The 24,201-nt window shown below is 39.6% G+C and overlaps 1 protein-coding gene across 2 annotated transcripts in view; it reads right to left on the minus strand.

The window, feature by feature from the left end:
• Positions 1-14,446, minus strand: part of LOC122658090 (AP-4 complex subunit epsilon-like) — a 126,448-nt gene extending 112,002 nt beyond the window's left edge. Inside the window, exons 1-3 of one of the 2 annotated variants that reach the window (XM_043852977.1) lie at positions 14,317-14,446; positions 13,512-14,197; positions 5,606-5,791 (exon numbers count right to left, since the gene is read on the minus strand). In XM_043852977.1, the coding sequence (XP_043708912.1) occupies positions 5,606-5,791; positions 13,512-14,078 (753 nt within the window). In that variant the 5' untranslated portion in view covers positions 14,079-14,197; positions 14,317-14,446. Of the gene's footprint in view, positions 1-5,605; positions 5,792-13,511; positions 14,284-14,316 lie in introns of those variants that run through there. The other variant, XM_043852978.1, reaches the window with a different exon arrangement.
• Positions 14,447-24,201: the final 9,755 nt, after the last annotated feature.

The following is a 24,201-nucleotide window of genomic DNA, read 5'->3' on the forward strand; positions in this document are numbered from 1 at the left end:
TCAACACCTCCACGTTTGATAAACTTCCAACGGCCAGATTCAGAGATATGGGCTAAAACCGAAAATAGCAAATCAAGATCCAACAAAATAGGGAAATCCAGAACCTCCAATCAATCTAGTAGATCAGTCCCCTTTTTCTGATTTCTTTTTTTTTTTTTGAATAAAAATTCATTACCAAAAGGAAAGAGAAAAGAGGAAGCCCCTAGAAAAGGGGAAGAATAAAAAATATTACAGAACTAACAATACAAAGGAAAGCAAAACCCATCCCTCAGGGAGAAGAGACAGAGGGTTGCAACAAGGAGAGGAGCAGGCCCCAAGAGACAACAATAAGCTTGTTCCGTGGGGAATCAACACACTGAGAGAAGATCATAGATAACTTGTTTTTGACGTCAAAAGTGATGGAGTCCCAAATCTATCGGAAAGATCTGGAGCGGGAGGTCTATTTTCTGAGATTACACTCCATCCAAATATGGTTAATGGCGGCACCAAAGGCAAGCTTGCCTACCACATCACAGATTGACCTACCGGCAAAGGGCATATCCACCCAGAACCATTACCTCTCGAAGGATAGAATCTTTCATCTCCTTGGCCAACAATTACTGAGGAGCCCTTTCCAAACTGAAGAGGAGAAGGGACATGCAAAGAAGAGGTGGAATGATCAAATCTTGTAGAAACGCTTTTCACATCAAGAACTTGAAAAAAAGGGCACCGCAGGTAATGGCATTCCAAGAACAATGAGTCATATCAGCATGGCAACAAAGTAATCTTCGTCAGATAAGGAATTCCCTTGTTTGACAAATAAAATTAACCAAGGGAACCATCAAACATAGGAGCAGCAGCTGCTGCTATATATATAACCATGAAATTTTGGAAGACTCCTAAAACAACCTTGGGTTATTGATCAATATTGCTCTGATACCATGTTACAATATAAAATCAACAGTGATCAATAACCAGAAGAAGAGGAAGAAAGATCTAAGAAGAAAAGAGAAGAAAGAAGAGAGAAACTGAGGAAATAAAAAAGAGATATCAAATAGGAGTTGAACCTAAACCCATATATTATATAAAAACAATTTGAGTGTAATTACAATAAACCCCAACAACTTCAACTTATAATAATAACCTATACGCCCATAGAACATAAAGACAATGACAACTAAATCCCAGCAGTATAATAAATAAAAGGGAAAATCACACTGCCACCCCCTGAGGTTTGTACTAAATATAGTGCGACCCCCTGTGTTTTCAAAATATACACCCAGCACCTTTAAGTGGACGTTGTTAAGTATATAATTTAAATGGTGTGGACAGTGTTAAGTATAAAATTTAAATGGCAATTTTTCCCTTCAATTAAATAACCCTATTCTAATTTTTTATTTTTCTAACATAAAAAAGTGGGACCCACCACTATTTCTTCCTCTTCTTCTTTCTTCTTCTTCTTCAACCACCGCTGCAACCTTCCTCCCACTCCTTACGATCTAGGGTAGGTTTGAATAAAAAAATTTAAAACTCTGCAACAAAATTTATTCACATTGTTATTCCAAATTCTTCATGTTCTCTTCTTCTGATTCATGCTAATCTTTCAATCTGTTGTAGTTTTGAGTTGGGTTCCATTTCCTTGGAAATTGCACTTTTTGTTTCTTTTTGGTTTGATCTCAGAGCCTCCTGATATAGGTAACAGGTTTTCTAGTTATGTGTATGAAGGCGTTGGACATTGTAGATGGTTTTAGTCATGAAGAGGGCTAAATCAAAGGGCTTTAGGCTTGAAGAGATTAACAGAATTAAAGAAAATGATTTGGGTCAATTCAAGATTAATGGTGTCAAGAAACGTTTCCCGTGTTGTTGGAAGAAACTCCTTAAATTGGCTCGTTGGATGACAGAGAGGTTTTGTGGTTGGTAACGATAACCCAGAAAAATCAGACTTTAAATAGGGTTCCTTATGTGTTCTATCTCTGTATTCAATTAGGGTTTTTATCCTCACAAGGAAAGCGTTGAATTACTTCATTTTGACCTGGTTTTCAAAATACTGCATAATTAATTCTATTCCTAAAACGTTTTTTTTAATTGATTTCCTTCATTGAAACTACAGGGCATCCATCTGGTGAACATTACTGAAATCCCGTTTAACAGAAAGGGTGCTTCAGATGAAAGCTTGGAATGAAAAAACAAACAGAATCCCATAATTAAAATACCTACAGAAGATGACGAAGCATAAGACTAGAATGGTGGATATGTTCTACCAGAGCTCAATGAAAGAAGACAAACTAGAAACTTAAGTTCCAGCGACGCAGGTCGATCAAACATCACACAGAAGTGTTGTAGTTGTGAAAGAGGCCTTATCAGAAAGAACGAACTTTTCTTTTCACCAAAAAAAAAAAAAATTATAAAACTGATGAGATAGGAATAGCAGGTTTTCGGTTTCTCCATTCTTTCTTCTTCTTTCTTCTTCCTCTTCTTCTTCTTCTTGTTCTCAACCAAGACTCCCATCCGTCTCCACCACCTCTACAGCCACCAGAGCACTTTGCGATCCCCAACCTTCGCAATAATGGACGGCTGCAATCGCTGCCCAGCTGTGCACCCCGTTGTCGATGATGGCCTCAGCAGATCGCCACAGCAAGAACTTGAGGCAGGTCATCGGTGATGATGGGCTTGAAGATGGCCTGAAGCAGATCGCCAGATTCCTAACCCGTGTCGGATTCGAGTAACAGGGGAAGGGGGTGTGAAGTTTAGGCTGCCCTATGGGCAAAATGGTAAGCTCACACCCCGTTAACGGTATATTTGTCATTTTAATGCATCAATGGCCAACAGGTCAGCAAATAACGGGAATGCTCTGACGGAGTGGGGCTGAGTGTAACAATTACCCTAAATCAGGGGGTCGGGTGTACATTTTGAAAACACAAGGGATCACACTGTATTTAGTACAAACCTCAGGGGGTGGCAGTGTAATTTTTCACATTAACTTATGTAACCAGCTATTGAGGCACACGAATTTATGAATGAAAATTAGCTTGCTGCCTTTTGGTTCTGTGAGGTTCAGAGCTTTGGTCTGCTACGAGATGCAATAGAAGCCTTAGTGGGATTCCAAGGAACACTTGGTGGGCTTCCAAGCTAGGGTTTGGTGGGATGTCAGCACTGAGAATCAGGTGGAGTTCCTGATGATAACTTATTCTCTTTTCTTCTTTTCTTATTATTCTTGAAGAATCAGGTTAGTTCCAAACTTTCTAGTTTCTGCGCATTCTGGCTTCAGGTTTCTCTTTCAGTTTAGGTAATCACTATACTGCAGGTTTGTTTCCTGGTTTGAAAATCTCATCTTTCCATTGAACTAGAAGAGTCCTAATTCTAGTTTGTTTCTTCAATTTTTGGAATTCTGAGTTACCTTTCCGAAATTTGATTTCAGCTACTGTTTATGCACCTGTTACTAATATTCCAATCTGGTTATTGATTTCTAGTTCTGGACCCTGATTTCTAGAATCCTACTTCCGAGTAAGCTTGAGCCATAACTTCAGATCTGACCATCGGATTAATATGAAATTTTAATATTTTGTTCATCAGTCCATAATAGTTGTCAAAGCATCGCCTAGGCGTCCAGGCGGATTTTCTGGGGTCTAGGCGACTATCGCCTTAGTGGTATCAAACTTGGTTGGGCCCTTATTTATATATTTGTTATTTCATTTACTTAAGATACTATTCATAAATAAGCAAATACCCAACTATTTGAATCCAATAAAAATAGTTAAAAAATAAAATTCCAAAAAGATAAAAAGTCAAACCCCTAGTTTAAGAACAAACACTGGATTTTCAACGGTAGGTAAAATTTTCAACTTTCTAATGCTAGGGTTTTTCTCAACTCTAAAAATTCCATAAATCTTAATATGGTAAAACATTGCTAAAAACCAAAAGAATGGTAAAATATTCATTTGTTTTGATATCTAAAAAAATAATTTCCATTCAGAGCGATTTTGACAGCAGTCCCGCACACCAAATAAGGTTTGACCGGAACATAACTCCTTCAATATAAATCAGATTTAAGCAATCTTGGATTTGTTGGAAAGCTGGTCTTGTGCTCTACCTAATACAAATAGTCTCATATAAAAATAAAACAATTTGACCAGTCAAACTTCTTAGAGAAAAAGAACATTTTGAAAATTGAGAGCAGTTTAATCACTTATAGATAAGATCATGTTTTCTAAAAACAGTATAAAACAATGTGAGAATAGGTATGCCAGGACAATGACCAATTCCAAGAACAATATACACCAAATGTATGTTTTGATTGTTTCAAACTTTCAATAGCTTGCTTTTTAGTTCTGTTGTATTCTAGTTTTATGTTGATTTTTGATGACTTGATATGGCTTAATATTCTACCAAAAAAACAGATGTGGCTTAATATTGATTTTTTATGACTTGATTTGACTTAATGTTGATATTTTATGACTTGGTGTGGCTTAATGTTGATTTATATGACTTCATGGGGCTTAATGTTGATTTTGATGATATAAGGTATATATTGTAGCATACTAAATAATGTTACAAAAGAGGGGAAATAAAAAATAACACTTGAGCACCTTGTCGCCTAAGTGCTTAGGCACCCCTCCACCGCCTTGGGTCGCCCTTCCGCCTATGGTCCATAATAAACCTTCGACCAGATTTCTGACCAGATCAGACCTTCAATTAGTTTGTTTTCTGAAATCTGTTAAATCTGGTTTGGTTCCTAATTTCCTGCGATTCTAGTTTACCTGAGATTTTCGTAATCCTATACTCTTAGGTGGTAGAAACCCCATCACCCTTCGACTCTAGTTTCAGGCCTATCTGATTTGCCTTGCTGAAGTTATTGAACTTTCTCTTTTTCTGGTTCTTTTCCTATAACCTGCGATCTGATACACTATGGGGATGGTGAGAAGAGATATATTTTACATCCCAGAGGGGCTATAATTGGAGATTCCATTCTTTCTGGTACAGAAGTTTAACCTATTACTTCTGCTATCAGTTTAGAACCCATTAGGTTCGATGGCGCATAGTTCTACCAAGTTCAAGGTTAGAAATTAAAATAGGTCTTCACCTTATAACTAAACTATGATGCCTTTGCAGACTTCTATATTTGCAATGTTTGAGGCACACACCTTGTTCCTCAGGTGAGGAGCAGCCCTTGAGCCTCACTGCCTTGAACCTTGTACCATATCAATGGTGTATAAGGTGCAAGGTAAAGCATGTGCCTGAGGTATGCAAGGTGCACTATTTTAAAAAAAAAATGTACAATAATTTATTAAAGCTCTCCATACTCGGTACTAAACGACATTCCTATATAAACCTAGAATTTTTCCGTTTTCTCTCAGTTTCCACTACCACCAACCTGCAGCAAACATCTTGATGCAAGATAAATGGGGCTGTGGCTTGTGAGATGTGGGGAAAAAATGCATTCAATAATCTTTCCTTTGCAGTCAGCAACTGTAGATTGATTGTTTCGACAAAAGACGTAAATCATGTAACGTACTTGCAATAAAAAAATTTGCCTTGTACAGAAATTAGCTAGAAATTGCTTGTAAATTCAACCAACAAACCACAGTAAACTTCACTGACTGAAACATAATCGATGTGTAGTAATTACCTGAATGAATGGGGCTGGCATCTGATGGTAATCATAACTCTTCGGCAATCTGCGTTCGGCTACTTGCTTGAGAATACTTACAAAGCTGATAACTAAATCCTTGTAAGAATTTGCATCAGCTGCAATAAGATCAAAAAGCGGGCAAAGTGTTGAACCCATGACCCCAGGATCATTATCACAGAGCCTCTGAAACAAAAGCAATAACATAAAACAAAATTAAAAAAACAAAAAAAAAGGAGATTAGCTGCTTAATTGAGTTCAGAGAGCACTTGAGGGTATAAAACAGTCCTATTATTCTTTCTGAAATAATGAAATAAAAGTGACTGTGAAATATGAAGCTTCCACACATTGATGAAACAGCAACAAAAATCATTTTAGTAGCATAAAGATTTGCCACCACAGAAAATTCAAGTATAATTATCATGTCAAAATCAACTGGATATAATGGTAATAGGGACAGGTAGTACTCTACTAACTCATGCATACCACTGTCAATTTCATCAATGCGCAGTGTCAGGTCCATGCATATCCACGAAATCAAAGTTAAGCATAATATTATATATATACAAGTACCTTCTAAAAAATACAGGCAGCAATTAGCTAAAATAACATAGTCAATGAAAATCAACAATATAATGGTAAAAGATAGTATCAGTCTATTTGCATCATATCATTCTTCCTTCAATCCAATGGTGATAGTGATCGTGATGATAAAATTATAACAAGAATAAAACAAGGAAGCAGCTGGAAAGTGAGCCTAAAGTTTCAAAAAGATTACAAAAAGCATTTCAACCATGGTTCAAAATCTCGCGATATATCGCTGATATTTCGGTATACTTCGGATATCTCGACACTGCCGAGACGAGATGGCCATACAAAATGAAAAAAGTCCAAATTTCGGTATATTTCGTGAAATTTTGGTATATCTCGTGAAATTTCAGTATATTTCGTGAAATTTCGGTATATTACTTAAATAATGTGTATTTAACTATTTATACATTAGGGTTCGACCGTATACTGTCAATCAAGGGTGCAAACCCAAAACACCACTTTGAATTCATTTTTTGTATTATGAAGGTTTAAATGTGTTTATTTAGCTTAAATAAGGATGTACATGAAGTATCAGGCCTTAATATGGCCAAAAACCCACCGAGATGGACTGCCGAAGTATGGCAGAAAAAATACAATATTTCGGCGAAATTTCAGTAAATTTTGGATATTTTGGAAATCTCGACCTGCCCGAAATAGCGAGACGAGATGAGATCTTGAACTATGATTTCAACTGCAGTAGAATCCAGTGGCATTTCTATACTTTTTTGAAACCCTGAACTCACTTTAGAGCACTTATCCTACTTGTTTTGTGATGAAACTTGACTAGTGAGTTAGGTGTGAGGTTACCTCATGGACCCATCTACATCCATCCAAATCTATTAAATGGTAAGTGGTGACAGATACCAAATGGCACAAGGTCCAGTTACACTAATCAACCCCACTCCCTTCATTTGAATAGAAAGCTCTAATTAGTGTACAGAAGGGCTTTGATTTGTGTACCGAAATTAAGAATTTCTTAGGGAGTCTGGAGGTTGAGAGAACAATGACCAGTAGGAAGAGAAAGGGCAAGTGCATCACCCTCTTCATGAAACTTGGGACCCCAAGAACAAAAGAAAATTGTCAACAACGTTGGTATCACAAATTACTCCGTCTTCCAGACTAGCAAAAATTGTTTGTGGAATAGATGGAATATATTTTTCTCCTATCCAAAAAAGCTTGTGACCATAAAGGTAGACTCACTTTGACTTGGCAGAACATCATTATATGGACCAAAGCAATGTTTCCACAACATAGGCGTAGCAATCAAGAATATGCAAAGGTAGAGAGGCTTCTTTTTATCACACTTCACATGAACCTAACGACCTTCCCAACTTTGGACCATAGTTATCAAGGCGTCGCCTTGGCGTCCAGGCGGTTTTCCAAGCCCATGGCGATAGGACGCCATTTTGTATGTCGAAAAATGGAGCGCCATGGCCTGCAAGGCGTCGCCTTGGTCGCTTTAGGACGCCTATGCTTCTGGGCGGTCACCATATGTATTTTTTTTTAAAAAGATTTTTGTTTTTTAATTTTTTAATGTAGTTTAAGATATTCTAATTGATATAATCTGATTGGTGTGATGTTTTTGGTTCCATGCTCTGAGAAGCATGGAATCGTATGTTACAAAAAGAAAAAAAAAAAACAAAAACACCTAAATCGATTCAACATTTCAACACTAATCAACTTAACCCCAAACCCATTTGACCAATTGACCCCAAAAGTTGAAAAACACGAAAAAGAAGAAGAGTTTAGGACTGCAAAAGAAAAATAGAGAAGCAACGGCGACTTCGAGTCTTCATCTCTTCGACTTCAACTCCGTCGAACACTCAAACCTCACTCCTCAGTGCCCAACTGCCCATCGTCCACCGGCGTCCGGCGACTCGGCGAGGATCTCCAGCGGTAAGTATTGTTCTTTTTTTTTTCTTTTTTTCTTTTTTCCTTCTAAAACCTAAACCCTTTCTAAGTTCTAACCCCTGCGGCCCTACTGTTCTTCTTCTTCTTGTCTTCTCCAGCCTCAACCTCCACCGGTGACATATCCATCTTCCACCGGCGTCCGGCAACAACTCCATTAAAGGTAAGTCCATGAGTCATTCAGCTTTTCTTCTTCTTCTCTTCTATTTTTTTTTTTTTTTTTTTTTTTTTTTCTTATGCTGCATTGCTGCTGCTGTTCCATCACTTGGTTCACTTCCATGTCCCTCTTCTCCAGCTTCCATCCCCAGTCCGGCAGCCCCCAACGGCGACATCTTCAATCTCCACCCCCACCGGCGAGTCGACATCTCCAATTCCACGCCTCCACGGTAAGAGGTGCCATTTTTTTTTTTTCTTTTCTTCTTCTTAAATCTATAGTCTAAAGACTCTAAACTCTGTTCTTCTAAGTTCTAACCTTCTCTGTGACTGTGTTTCTTCCTTTTGGCAGCAGCAGCCTCGTACATCGTCCGGCACTATTGTCTTCCTTTCCAGCAGCATTTTCAGCCAGTAAATGTCTTCTTTTTTTTTTTCCAGTCTCAGTGCTTCACTTATTCTCTTCCTCATTAGTCTAATTATAAATCTGTAATCAGTATTTTTCCTTCCAAGTTCCAAATTTCATTTTTTCCTGATTTTCTTTTCATTTTTTATGCTTCACTGCTTACTTGCTTAGAGTTTCAAATTTCAGCATTGTATTACTGTGTTACTAAATTCCTGCTTCCTATATGCCTTTGGTTGGACTAGCAAACACTTCAATATTTTATTCTATTGTGAATCTATGATAGTTTGATTAGTGATTACACTTTCTATAACATAGTTGTTTTTTTCTTTACTTTTTAAGTTTTTATACACTTCAATTCTCTATATTTTTTATTTTTTTCTATTTTTTGTCATTGTAGACAACTAGACATCATACAAAGGGAGTAGTGGAGTACAATGGCCAATGTTGATGGTAGTAGTGGGGCTGAAAATATAAGTACAGCGGGGTCAGGGATTGATCCAAGCAAGGATCCGAAAAGAAAGGCCAAGTCTAATGATCCGGGGTGGAAGTATGGATACTGGCCTAATTTAGAAGACAAAAATTGTGTCAAGTGTATCCTCTGTGGGGTGGATACCAAGGGAGGAATAAAAAGATTAAAGCAACACTTGATTGGTGGCTATGGAGATGTAGCCAAGTGCTCAAAGACAACTGCCGAAATGACTAAAGAGATGAGAGAAGCGATCTTGAAAAACAAAAAGAGGAGGATGGAAAATTTGGATGATTTGGATGTTGGCGGTGGAGATTTTCATGTTGAAGGATCCAAAGAAAGGCATATAGAGTCCGATTTGGGGGGTGGGGACTCAAGCCTTATTCCAAGCTCTGGAACAGCTTCAAAAAAAAATAAAGTTGTCATTCAAACGACAGTCAAACAACAAGTAAGGGGTCCCATGGATGCTCATGTAAAGAGGCGGACTCCTGAAGAGGTTGTTGCAGAGAGGCATGGTAAAGGTCCCCAACAGACTACAATGGGAAACCGTATGAGATCAGAGGAGGAAAGAGATAAACTCCGTTCTTACTTTGCAAGATGGGCTTTTGAAAGTGGCGTTCCATTCAATGCATTAAAGCTAAGGAGCTTCGAGGAGTTGGTTGAGGCAATTGGACAATATGGGCCAGGTTTCAAGCCCCCTTCATTTCATGATTATAGGGTTCCTCTATTGAAGTCTGAGAAGGAGAAAGTTGATGAAATAAAAAAGAAACATAAAATCTCTTGGAGGAAAGGGTGCACTCTCATGTCTGATGGGTGGACCGACAGGAAAGGAAGACACTTAATTAATTTTCTTGTCAATTGTACGGAAGGGACTTTTTTTTTGGGGTCTGTGGATGCATCAAGTCAAATACAAGATGCAAAAATGTTATTTGAGCTCCTTGATAGTAGGATTGAGGAGATTGGAGAGGAGAATGTGGTTCAAGTGGTCACTGATAATGCTTCCAATTATGTTGCTGCTGGAAGGTTACTAATGGAAAAAAGAAAGAAGTTGTATTGGACTCCATGTGCAGCTCATTGCCTAGACCTTATGATGGAGGAGATAGGCAATATAAAAATATACAAGTCTGTGATACTGAAGGGAAGAAAAATTACTACCTTCATCTATAGGCATGCTCGCCTTCTTGAAGCTATGAGGGTACAAACAAAAAGAGCAGACTTGGTAAGGGCTGGAGTAACCAAATTTGCATCTTCATTTTTAACACTTCAGAGCTTATTGAAGCATAAGGATGCTTTGAGGAGATTATTTTTTTCTGGCCATTGGGAGCAATCTAAGTTGTCACATACAGAGGCAGGGAAGCAAATTGTTGAAATAGTTATTTCCACACCTTTCTGGAATGGTATGCAGGATTGCTTGAGAGCATCATTGCCTCTTCTTCAAGTATTGAGGATAGTAGATGGAGATGAGAGGCCTGCATTGCCTGAAGTATATGTTGCAATGAAAGAGGCAAAGAAGCACATAATGTCAAATTTTAAGGGCATAGAAAGGAAATGGAAGAAGATTGTAAAGACTATTGATAGGCGTTGGACAAGTCAGATGGAGCGACCAATATATTTGGCTGCATTTCTCCTTAATCGAAACAAGTACTTCAAAGCAATTGAGATGGAATCAGATGAATCTTTAGCCAACTCCTTGATGCATAAAGCAAATGATGCCTTTAATGATTTTCTTGTAAGGATGGTGCCTGATACAACCTTGCAAGACAAGATCAGTGAACAATTTGCTGCTTATACTGGAACTAGAGGATCTTTTGCAAAGGATATGTCAATTAGACAAAGGGACAAGTTGAGTCCTCGTAAGTATTTTTTCTTTTAATTTATATTGTTTAGTTGTTTTATTTGTTTGTATTTTGTATTGTATGTTGATTTTAATTTAAGCTATATTTTTTCTTATATATATTATATATATTTATAGTCGTTTGATGGGAAAAACATGGAAGCTCTACACCTGAGCTTACAAAGCTTGCAAAGCGCTTACTTGGTCTTTGTTGTTCATCTTCTGGCTGTAAGCGCAATTGGAGCATATTTGAGTTTGTAAGTACTTGAGTATTTCAGTACTAAGTTAATATTATTTTTATTTTTTGTTTTTTGTGTGGTTTTAATGTTTTATGCAAGAATGACTTAAAGAATAAAAAGTAATATTTTCATATTGTTTATTTGTTTTTCAGATTCACACCAAGAAGAGGAATAGGTTAGAGCACCAACGTTTAAATGATCTTGTCTACATCCAGTATAATCGCCGTCTTTAAGTAAGGTTCCAAGAAAGAAAGGAACAAAGCAGAAATTATGATCCACTGGAGCTTGATGAGCTAGATTGGAGTAGTGAGTGGATGACTGGGGCTTCAGATGATGAATTAGTTCATCCTAGGGATGATCTCACTTGGAGAACTGTATCAGCAGTAACTGGGGCATCTTCATCGTTTTATGGCGCCAATAGAGCGAAGAGGTCTGGACCATCAACCGCTCCAGTTCCACCCCTTCCCTCTTCTTATTCACGGCGTGCTAGGGGGAGGGTTGAGGAGTCTTCAAATGAAGAACTGGAGTTCGGGTTGGAGTTGGATGAACAAGATATGTGTGATGATGAAGATGTTAAGGATGATTTTGGTATAGAAAGTAATGATGCAGACAAACAACAGGAGCAAGAAGATTTAAATATGCTTAATTGGGATTGAAATTTGAAGTTGTGAAGTACTTACTGAACAATTTGTTTTGGATTTTGGATGGTTTTATTTTTTAGACTTTTCTTCACTCTAAGTATTTGAATGTTTAAGCTTTAATGATTACTTAATTTTGGTATTTTACTATTTTAGGTTATGTTATGTTTTCTTTTATTGAGTATTGATTGACAGGGTCACATAAGTAGAAATATAGTGGATGACCTTAGGGCCTGCTGCCTAGACACTCAATTTGGCATCACAGAGGTAAGTGTACCAATTTACCAACCCTTTATTCTTTATATTTAATAATTTATAATGTTGTTTGATTCTTTGATATTTATATTTCATTATTTTCATATGCTATATTGCATTAGTGCTATGATAATATGATGAACTTAGTTTGTTAATTTATTTTTTGATGAATATCTTACATTGGTTTGACTCTTTAGTATTTATTTGGCAAAGAAGTAGAATTATATAATTTGTAATATGCTATTTGTGCCAAATAAAATGGTTATATAATAAAATAGAACACTAGAACGCTTTGTTCGCCAAGGCGCCGCCTTGCGGTCGCCCTATCGCCAAGGCGCTTAGGAAGGCCCTCAAACGCTTTGGTCGCCTTGCCGCCTTGATAACTATGCTTTGGACATCTCTACATGGAGATAGATGGGCAAGTATCTTCCTTTGGCCTACAAATCTCAAGCCCAGGCAAAGGAAAGGTGGATTTGTAAGGTTTGCAGCACAAATCCTCAGCCAAACTACTTTCATATTGATCCTTAACATGGAAGTAGCAAGGATAAAGAAAAGGTTTCTTGTCCCACACAGATAGAATGTGTCCAGCACAGTGGCCAGTTATATAGCTTTGCTAGAAAACAGAAGGATCACTGTTATTGGACACAGGCATGAGGGTGCTTATCGCAGCAAAATTTTGGAAAGTGAAGTGTCCTCTTCACATGGCGGAACATAGAGATAGTTGGGAAGGTATCTTCCCTTAGCCTTCATTGTCAATGTTTCTTTCAGTGAAATTCCTCTTCTCTTGGTCGTCATAATCACTCTGTGTCATCTTCTTCCTCCCTACCCCTTTTTCCCTTTTTTTTAAAGACTTCTCAGGGACATCAGGTATAATCTTTGACAACCACTAGAATATCAATCATCTCTACTTGAAGCTGATTACATTCTCCATATAAGTATAATACTGAAGGCCCAGTAACAAAACTAAGAACTTATGTTCTCCACTATTTTGGACATGAAATTTCTGCAGCCTCAACAAGAATCAGTGTCATCACCTAAGTATGAAACAGAGATCCTACCAAAACTTGTGCAACTCAGTTTCAAAATTAAGACGATGATCAAGTTACACGTACATGACAGGGGTACCTCAATAACCTATCACACATCAGTAAAACTGTGTCATCGGAGGTTTAGTATTTAACCCACAAACTCCCAGGTAGAAGATAAATTTAGTGTCTTTCTTTTTATAGTTTAACAGTGTAAATTTGCCTTCATGCATTAAATTTCTCTCTGCAACAACTTGAAGCCGTCCGGAGTCAAGCCAGACACGGGGGTCTTACACAAGTCGGGGCCTTGATGCAAAATGTACCAAGTTACCAGATAAACCTGAATTATTTCAAATTCACATGGGGGAGGAACTCCGTGCAAGTATAGGCATACCTTCCTGAAATTGGAGAGGAGATGAGTAACAGATGAAGGTGCTCGCTGATAAAACCGATGAAGAGCCATGATTGCCTTCTTCCTCACTGCCTCCTTGGGATGCCCAAGAAGCTCGACCACCTGCGGAAGAACCGCAGGAATTGTCTCTTCGTTGATTAGCTTGCACACCGCCGTCAATGCAGCACAAACAGCAAGATAATTATCCGATTTCAAATCCTTCTGAATAGTATTGACAATGAGAATAATGAGATCATGATCCTCATTGAGGAATAGCGTTACAGCCAAGTATCCAGTTCTCTTGAGCAGTAGAGAATCATCATGTGTCATCTTAACCGCATGGATGTAACCAAACGATGCATCATGCCCTAACATCTCAACATAGACGAGACGGATAATGTATTCCTTCATCTTCCGCTTAGGTATGTCCGGCTCCGTGATTCGCCGCTTCAAAATCTCGATCTCGCTCATGACGATTCGATCCTCTTCTGCCTTAGATCGAGCTTCGCCAATTGACTTGACGAGATCCAAGAACTCCTTGGGTTGGCCCCAACCACCTTGGGAGCCCATGGCGAGCTCCCTACCGATAGTCTTCAACTGCTCCAGCTTGACAAGTTTAGAGTTTCAGAGCAGTAAAACTGCATGAAAAGCTACAATTGCCACCGCCGGCTCGAATTGCAGAGCTCGATCTGCAGTACGAAACCAACACAAAATCGGTTCTATGAACGGAGGAGATTTGGAGAGATGACTTTAATAAAGATACGACAGATGGATTATAAGGGATGAGTCGACTGCAATGGTGAATTACCAGAGATTCACCATGGCAGTTCTTTGTTTGAGCATAGAAACATTAAACACGTGTTGTGCTGCTTATGTTTCGATGCTAGAACCAAGAACCTTTTAGTAGAGAGAGAGAGAAAGAGATCTGATTTATGTGGGGTTGTTGGTAAATGTCACGGGAAGGAGGAGCTACAAAATGTTATGGGCAGGGTGATCTATACGCGGCCAGCTTGGGAAGGAATCCCCAAGCGGATCATTTTGGGTGGGGTGGGGTGGGGTGGGGTGGGGTGGGGTGGTTCTTGTTTAGGGGAGAATGGAAGAGAGAACTCTAAAAACAAACTGGTGATTCAAATGACTCCAATCTAATCAAGATGAGTCATGAAGGAGGAGTTACAAAATGTTATGAGAAGGGTGATCTATACGCGGCCAGCTTGGGAAGGAATTCCCAAGCGGATCATTTTGGGTTGGGTTGGGTTGGGTTGGGTTGGGTTGGGTGGTTCTTGTTTAGGGGAGAATGGAAGAGAGAACTCTAAAAACAAACTGGTGATTCAAATGAGTCAAATCTATGTATTTTAATAACTTTTTAGGGAAAGAGAACTCTGTCTCAAAGCATGACCTACACCAACGCTCCCATTATTCTATATATCTCCTTCCCATGTGAAAAGATATGTCTTTTATTTTTTTTGGTTAAATGGAAAAGATATATATACCCCTTGTTTGGGGGAGGAGAGAAATAAATACAAAAAACATTGGCACAGACTACACTCATGGACAGAGAACCACTTCCTTGCTGCATAGGGGTGCAAGTTTGGTCCTGTTGACCCAAACCCATCTTGGCCCGCCCTAAGCCCGAACAGGGCTTGGGTTGAGATATTAGGCCCTGAGGGTGGGTCAGGGTTAGAAATTTTTTAACCTGAGTCAGGGTCGGGTCGGGTTAGGATTGAGGCCTCAGGCTAAGCTTGGCCCGACCCGGCCCGACCTGACCCGATCCTAATTTCAGTTATACTATAAAATATATATTGAAATAATATATACATTATAAACTTTAAATGTACCCACATTTTTTTATATAATATAAGAAAAATTTCACAGACACCCCCTAAAAGTTTCCAATATAACTGAAACTTACCTATTTTGGCAAAAAGGCATAGACACCCCTAAAGTTAAGCACAGCTAACACCTAAAGTTGAAATGTCCATTTTAACCCCCAAATTATTTAAATAAAAAAATTGTCATTTCATCATCACCTGCTCCGGTTCCGGTGACCATCACCTGCTCCGGAGAGTCGACAAAAAGCTCAGAGCTTCCATCCGGCTGTGAAACATGGCGCAGCAACTCCAAGGGTTGAGGTTCTTCCATTTCGATCCCAATGTCGATCCCAATATGTTTGAGATTTCTTTGAACTCTGACTGTGGGTTCTCTTTCTTTACCAGTATCAACATCCTTGAAGAACAATTTCTGGAGAAATCAAGCAGGAAATTACTAAATATGTGAAGCTATTTCTTCCCCCTGTTGACCTCGTTCCATTGGTCTCTGCACCACAGTGGACCCGCCTTTTTCTTTCTCTTAACGTTCTTTTCTTGCTCCTTTTCTCTTAGAGATTGAACCAGGGGAAAGGTAAACAGAGAGAGGAGTAAAGATCAATCAGACATCAAGCTCAAGTGGAAATAAACCCCAAAAAAATAAAAATGGGAGTAAACAGGACGTACCACGGGGGATTTGAACTCCTTCAATTTCTGCATCTTCTTCCACTCCAACTGCAGCTTCTCCTGCTCTCTTCCACGGTTTTCAAGTTCTTCCTCTTTCTGCTTCAACATCTCGTCTCTGACCTTCAAGAGCTCTTCAGTCTTCTCTTTCTAAAGGTGCATCTGCTAAGCTTTCCTTGAATTTCTTGCAACTCCGAGTTCTCGGGTGGTGATCTCTTCCTATCCTGTTCGAGTCGACTCAACCTCTCTTCATCCCCTCCCTCTGATCTAAATCGGCTCATCTTCTCGGACACCCAGAAAAACCCCTCTCCTCTTCAAGCTCAATTACCTACATGGACCCCTATTGCCACATCCGCCACCACTGACACAACCACCAACACTAGCGGTGATTGACGACTCTCCCCCACCAGACAAGCATCCTCCGTTGAGGCAAACAGGAGGGAAAGAAAGAAAAAAAAAAAGATGGGAAGTTAATAGAGAATTTGCTCCCTTAAATACCCAATCTGAGGAGCTCCTTAGTTGATTGCGGGGCATTCTTCAAAGATGTGAGGGGACACAGAGCGTCCTCAGGGATGGGGTCTTTGCTGTCCCTGAGCTCTTCGAACACGGCGATAAGAGCTTCAATCGCCTTGCTAGGTTGGAAAATTGCTTCTTAATGGCAAATCTGAAGTCGAAGGTTGTAGGGATCTCATTATCAATGCAATCAGCTTCTGGATCACCAATCCCATTTCTTCTTCGATGGCTTGAGGTGAGATTCCAGTGTCTGGTGCCAGGGTCGCTGATTCCGAACCAGAAAGCACCGTGAAAGCCCTCATTGAACTCCAACAGCCAGCGTTCGAGCGTCTTCTTCCTTCAGCCCAGCGATGGCTTTACTGTTAAGGGGTATTATGGTACATTTATCCCTTTTAAGGGTAACTTGGCCATTATGATAAAACTAACAGCAACTTAACCCCAAAAACCTCACGGAATGGATTAAGTGTATATATCTTCATAAAATAAGGGTAGTCTGTGTCTTTTTGCCAAAATATGGTAAGTTTTAGTTATATTGGATATTTTTAGGGGGTGTTCGTGAAATTTTTCCTATAATATATTATATATGAAGACAATAAGTGATATAATACTTTTTAGGACTTTTATAATTACCATCCCAAAATCTTTATTATCTATTATTATCCCCCCTCAAAAATTTTCAAACAACTGTTACCCCCCTTTGATGCATACTAACCACTAACCCCCACTATTAAATTTCTGTAACGGTGGGGGTTAGTCGTGACAGTATGCCATTGTCACGAATTTTCTAGGACCAAAATACCCTTTTGGGGTGGTAATTGTAAAAAAAAAAGAAAAAACCATCACTGTCCTCCTCCTCCTTCCCCTTCTTCTCCTCCAAAACCCACGCATTGTAACGTTGAGTGAGAGATGTGGAGATTCAGAGCTGGTGCTCTTCTCTTCAGATGTTCAAGCCGTTTAGCTCCTTCGCTTCAAAACGTGGTACCATTGAAAGCCCCAATTGTAATTCGAATTGCATCTCCACATATCTCAAATTGGGTCTCCAAAACCAAACCCCTTTATCAAAGCCCTAGGTTTTTCTCTCTTGATTCAGCATCTAATAGTCCTGATTCAAGTGACGAAGCTCATGATTCATTAGGTGCTTCTTCACCTACAGAAAGAGATGGTGTTCTTAATGAAATAACTAGTTTTGTTTCGCAGGATTCAGAGTCTTCTTCAGTCCTTTTTGCAGAGAAGGCTAGTTTTATTTCTTATGAATTGGATGCTTCGTCGGAAATCTATGAAAATGCTACCGATAAAGAGGTTGTTCAAGGTGAAGACCAAGGCTTTTCGTCGTGTGAAACTGCTGATGGTGATGATCGAGTGAGCAGTTTGGCCTCAGAAGAATTTATAGAAGAAACCATGGCCGAAATACTCGAGATTGATCTGGAACAACTCGAGAATGTTGTATCTGTTCTTCAAAGTACTTTGGAGGAGCCTTTAGAATCAAGCCTGGAGAAGAAGGACTTGACGGTAAATGAGGAGTTCGTTGTCAGGGTACTCCAGACGCCACTTATAGTGGGTGAGAATTTAATTGAGTTTTTCAAATGGGCCTGGAAAAAACCTGAATTTTCTATCGGTCCAAGGTTTTTTATTTTGGTTTGATGGCAGCCACATTTTGGGGTTGCAGAGGAGGAAGAGAAGGAAGAAGAAGAAGGAGAAGAAGGAAGAGGAGGAGAAGGACGGTGATGGGTTTTTTTTTTTTTTTTACAATTACCACCCCAAAAGGGCATTTTGGTCCTAGAAAATTTGTGACAACGGCACACTGTCACGATCAACCCCCACCGTTACGCAAATGTAACGGTGGGGGTCAGTTAGTGGTTAGTATGCATCAGAAGGGGGTAACAGTTGTTTGAAAGTTTTTGGGGGAGATAATAGTAGATAGTAAAGATTTTGGGGTGGTAATTGTAAAAAACCCTACTTTTTATTATAATGTTATTTTATGTAAAATTGATAATGTTCTCCTCGGTCCATTGCAGCCCATGCATTTCTTTCCCATTCCCCATGATCAGGGCCAATCAAGATTAGCCTGGCCCGATCCTAAAGGCGGATCAGGGTTGGATTTTTCTGACCCTGAGTCAGGGTCAGGTCGGGTCGGGCCAAGGCCCAGCTAAGTGGACTTAGGGTTGGGCTAGGGTTCTATAAAGCCGGGCCCAACCCGACCCTATTGCAGCCCTACTGCTGCATATGGATTGTCATTGCTAGCAACCATGGTCTAATTAATGATGAGGTAGTCAATTATGAGTCTGATATGGCAGTTCACAGTTCCAAGGCAACTTGCATATGTAAAGAATGTGATGGCAGTGTTCACATGCTTCAAAGATGGTTGTGCATGTGTTTCACAACATTCCAACATTTTTGAGAGGTGCTTAGCAATTCTGAAAGTGTCCAAGGTCATTTGGTCTATTTGTATTGCTTAAGGGCAATCTGGTAAATTTTCATCAGTAATGGATCCATGTAGAAAATGGGTCCCACATGTTCATCACTATGGCTGGGTCACATTCAAAATTTCCTTGATGTGTTTAAGTAGAGAAAGAGAAGAGACAATGAGCTGGGCCCCACATTGCCACATGGCAGAGCAGTTTGATAGGTGCATGGTGGCACAATGGCAGTGACACATGGCATCAGATGTGGCACCAGGGATGTGTGGTGGAAAGTCACATAGTGTGCGGCACAAGGTGGTGGCTAGGCGGCCAGGCCATGGACATTAGGCAGCATGCGGGCAGAGCACCCCATGCCATGGCTTAGCAAGATTTATTTATTCTCAAGGAATTTTTGTCAGTGGGGACAAACCCTTCACTTAACCAAAATTTCAAAGGTTTTCAAAATTTCTCTCTAGAACTAACCGAGGGCTAGGGGTGTAGGTTTGGCCCTGTAGGCCCGAGCCCGAACAGGGCCTGGGGTGAATTTTTCAACCCTGAGGGCGGATTAGGGTTGAAATTTTAAAGCCCTTGGTCAGGGTCAAGTTGGGCCAGGGTTGAGGCCTCAGGCTAAGCCCAACCTGGCCCGATCCTGTGTTAGGTTATGCTTTACAATTTATTATTTATATTTTGTAATTTTGTTTAGTATCTAATTATCTATTGGTTTATCAAAAAATTCTAATTATCTATTGAATGAAAATATTTACAATTTTAAGATTAGGCTAAGTTTTATAACCCAAAGAAAAGTCTAATAATCAATTGAGTATGAAACAAACCAATATCCAATCACATGTGTCTTACTTTTTTTTAATTCATAGGACGACGTAAATGGCAAAAAAGCAGGGCAAGTCAAGGGCAACCAGGCCCTAGAAAAAATCAGGGTCAATCAAGGCCAACCCGGCCCAGCCCAACCCGCCCAGGGTTAATCAGGGCAAGCTGGGCTGGGCTGAGCCCGACAGGGTTGGGCTTGGGCTAAGATATCTCAGCCCGATCTAGGGCCGAGTTAGGCTTGGGTTGAGCTAAGAAGACTCGGGGTTGGGCTAGGGTTTTAAAAAACCCAGCCCAATCCAGCCCTATTTCACCCCAACCGAAGGCAATTGAGTTTTGTAATTCTCATAAATCAATGAGGCTTGATAGTAAATGCAAATGCCATGGGGATCTCCTAGGTATTAAATGAAGTTCTAGATGACTCTGGGTAGACGGCCCAGATCTAGCCACGTCTCCCAAAATTTGGATCTAAGGCTCATGGTCGAAAGGGCGGAGGTTGCGCTCCATTAAATTCTGGCGCGATAAGTTTTATTGGTCCGTGCAGAGGTGCATCTGTATGTGCCGCTTCATCAAACTAGACCCAATACGCTATGGCTCACAGGCACCCGAGTTTAGCAGAGATTCCAATAGCTCATATATCACCCGTTGTCTTGTCTCATCCGTCCGAGGATTCAAATCCGAAGGCTCAACCGTTTTCCTGCTCAACCCAGACACACCAATGCTCCAACGTAAATCACACCGAATGACCCAATCTATGGCCAATACATCGTCTAATAGCCTTTTCAGTGTTTTCTTAATCGTCACGAGATAGATGCTCCCGTACGACACAAGCATACGATCTCAACTTTAAGATTCCAAATGTTGCATTCTTACTGGTTATGTGATCCGATTTCGCTGCTAATGCGTCTGACATGCTATAATTTAATCCAATGACCCATTAATGCTCTGTCAACATCGATTAGCACCCAAAGGCCCCAAATGCCACAAATCTCGTGCACCCTGTAGTCCCTAGGCTACAGTTCAACGCAATTGTACCATAAACAAGGCTAAAGATTCCATTTGAATTTTTCTGGTTAGTTGATCTTTGATCAAACATATCCCAGTTGTCCAATGTCCAAAGAGCCCATCCAAAGCTCCAAATGCTCAGAAATTATGCTCTTCATCCTAGCAACAAGAAGGTACACAATAGACAATTGGACAAAAAAAAAGGTTTCTCTAGTGAACTTGCTTGAATATGCATTGCAGGTTGAGCAAGGTTTGTTGAACTTCATTGATGACATTAACGGTGCATTGATTGAGTGTCTTAAAAAAATAAGAAGAGGAAGAAAGGTTTTGTGGTCCACTCGTGGAAATGCATACTTGAAATCTCAAGTCTCTTCATACAAGGAAAGAGTTGATGGTTTCAGTGGGCTACAACACATCTTAAGCATTCTCTTCATTGTAGTTGTTTCAGTTTCATCTCTGTATTGATGGATGTTAGTGATAAGTGGTATATTTGTTGAAAGACCTATTCTAGCTTGTGCATAATTGTAGGGCACTGTTTATAAGCCCAAACCTTCACTATTGTAAGGGTTGTTCAGTGGGTGTTGAACACTGGGAGTGGGTGCTTCTTGATAATGGGTGCTATCTCTGTATTGGCATTTAAAGCCATCTCAATTCTATGTTGAGTAAATCTAGGTATGTGTGCTCCCGGATTCAGGTGCAACAAAAGTAGAGTATTGAGCAAATACGAAGTCCTAATGGCATTGCTCCGTGGATATAGGCAACTTACTGAAGCATATATATTTCGTGTTGTGAGTATGGATTTTGTACTATACTTGTACCAGAGTCGGATGTGTGTGTGTTGTAGGATGGGTGTACACACCAAGTAGAGTCATTGACAGCCAGGCTGGGGTGTATACATGACTGTGTGATTATCAGTTTAGTACCAACAGAGTCAAGCATCAGTGTGGGAAAGAAAATTGATGAATTTTAGGCCATTGATTCACCCCCTCTCAATGACTGCCATAGATCAACAGTCCCTACCCTTTAAATGGGATAATGTTTCATGGCAAGGAGCATACGCTTCGCAAGCACCCCCTTACACTTTCATACTCCTCTCCCATGAAATGACCTCTGTCCCCTATTTATTGAACCAATAGGGGGCATTGATTGGCTCTCGTCTGCCCACGTAGTCTCTACTACTGGGCAAGAAATGTTGACCCCTTTTAAATATATTAAAATACATTATATAATAATAAGATTGTAAATTAAATAAACAGTTTCCTTGCCTAAACTGTTGGATCCTTATTCCCACCAACACTGTTTGTATCCATTGGTCCTGGTTGTTAGAGTATGTCGGAGACATTGAAAATTACTGATTGGTAACTATTTACACCCTAAAATTGCAAGCTAACCGATAAGGGCAGACCGTTCATATCTGGAGGTTATAAGGATTGATCATAAAGGTAGAACCTTTAAGCAATCGGTCAATGAAGATGTTCTTTGCACGAAGTAAGAACATCAAGAGACTGGGACAACTACAACGGTGAAGTGCCTACAGTTAGGAGCTACTATCATAGTGGAAAGCGTCTAAGCAGAACATGACCCCAAACGGTTCTACAACCGTTAAAAGAAGTTGTAGTTGGGGAAACACGTAATGGAGGTTTTCCTTCACAAGAATAAAAGTCCTAATTGTAGAAGAGGAGGGATTCTCTCAATCAATCAACAAACCTACAACTTATTTATCTTTTATTTTCTACAATTTACATTTCTTAGTGTAACTCTCTTTCTCCCCCCAATCCTTGTGATCATTCTCTCTCCTTCTCCCCCAGATCCTTGTGATCATTCTTTTTTTCTTCCCCTATCAAGTTCTTCTATAGTCTTCTGTAATAGTGGTACTTCATTTGAATGTACTCTTACCAGAAATCATCTGTGATTTCCTCTTTTCCTAAGTTCATTGCAATTTGGTCTTTTATTTCAAAAAGTCCTTGGAGCAATCGAGGTAGGAGGGTAATCCACATAGCCTGATAGAAGTCAGAAGTGCAATGCACTTCTTTTACATTGAGTCTTGAAGACTATAGCATGCCCGCGCTCTTCACTATCATTATTTGTTAAAGTAGACTGAACTTACGATTCACCAATTGTTTGAGCGATCCGAAAAAATAGCCAAACAGTAACATATTCGCTTTCAATTCCATGATTCTGACCAAAATCACTTTTTTTTTTTAATTCTATAATTTTTTGGAGCAAAATAAACAATTGGTAAACTTTCGTTGGAAATTATCTCAGAGTAGATTCAAAACAGAATCACTAATGGGTATACAATTGATAGAATCATTCCACTTTTTTGTAGCTTTAATTAATGAAATGCCATTTCAAAGGATTAAATCATTCGTCCAAGTTTCAAACCTTAAGAATTATCAAAATATATAGATATATCCATAACCCAATATAAGCATAAAATATTCAGTTGCTCCCTAAATTTGATCTCAATTGTTATATGCTTCAAACTTTAATCAATATTAAAAGGGAGAATGTTCTCTGTGCTGCAGCGTAGGTTGTGCCTAGGCACATGGGCCTGCCACTCAGGGGGCAGGGTGGTCATTGCGCCCACCCCCATGTGTTTGGGCACAGCCTACGCTGCGGCACCGAGAACAACGCCCCTTTTTACAATTATCGCAAGCATGTTGTACAAATAGTGAAACAAGTCAAAAGAAATAGCCACATGCCCATGAAGATAGTTAGGTCATAGTAATGGTAGAGGAGAGTACGATCAGCAGGAACTTCACATTGCACTTGTCGAGGACCATAGTTTCATTCATAATGAATTGCGAATCAACTGTCAGTCCATTTTTTCTTCATAAATATTGACCCACATAAGGGCCTCTTTGGTATCATTTTTCATTTTCATTTTTTGACAATTTTTTCATTTTTTTCATGTGTTTGGTATCAGTTTTGCAACTTGTTTTTGTTTAAAATAAATGAAAACACCCCTAAAATGATAATAGACTCAAGAGTCTATTATGGATTATGGCCAAAATCTGTTTTCCTTCATTTTTTCGCTCTTTAATGAGCATGTGCTCATATGACCCAAATTGAGGGGTAAAATAGGCATTTGGTCGTTAAAATAGAAAGGCAAGTCCCTTCTTTTTCTTCTTCTTCTTCTTCCTACAACGAAACCTGGGTAGCTAGCAGCTCCACCCAAGGGACTCAGGGTTATGATTGATGGTGGTGGTCGTTGGGTTCCAACAGTTTTGCGTGGCTCAGGTAGGTTTAACCCCCCTATCCCTGACCCTCTCCTACCCCCTAACCCTCTCCTACCCCCTAACCCTTTTAACCATCTCTGATCCTTCAAACCACCGGAACCCAATCTCAATCTCAATCTCAATCTCCTGGTGTTACTAATGCATAGGCTCTTAAAAAGTAAGGCACATTTCATGTTTTTCTTATCACCATTTTTGTTTCAAGAATTTATACTAAGATTGATCA

This window comes from Telopea speciosissima, chromosome 4, assembly GCF_018873765.1.
Source record: "Telopea speciosissima isolate NSW1024214 ecotype Mountain lineage chromosome 4, Tspe_v1, whole genome shotgun sequence".
Lineage (NCBI taxonomy): Eukaryota > Viridiplantae > Streptophyta > Magnoliopsida > Proteales > Proteaceae > Telopea > Telopea speciosissima.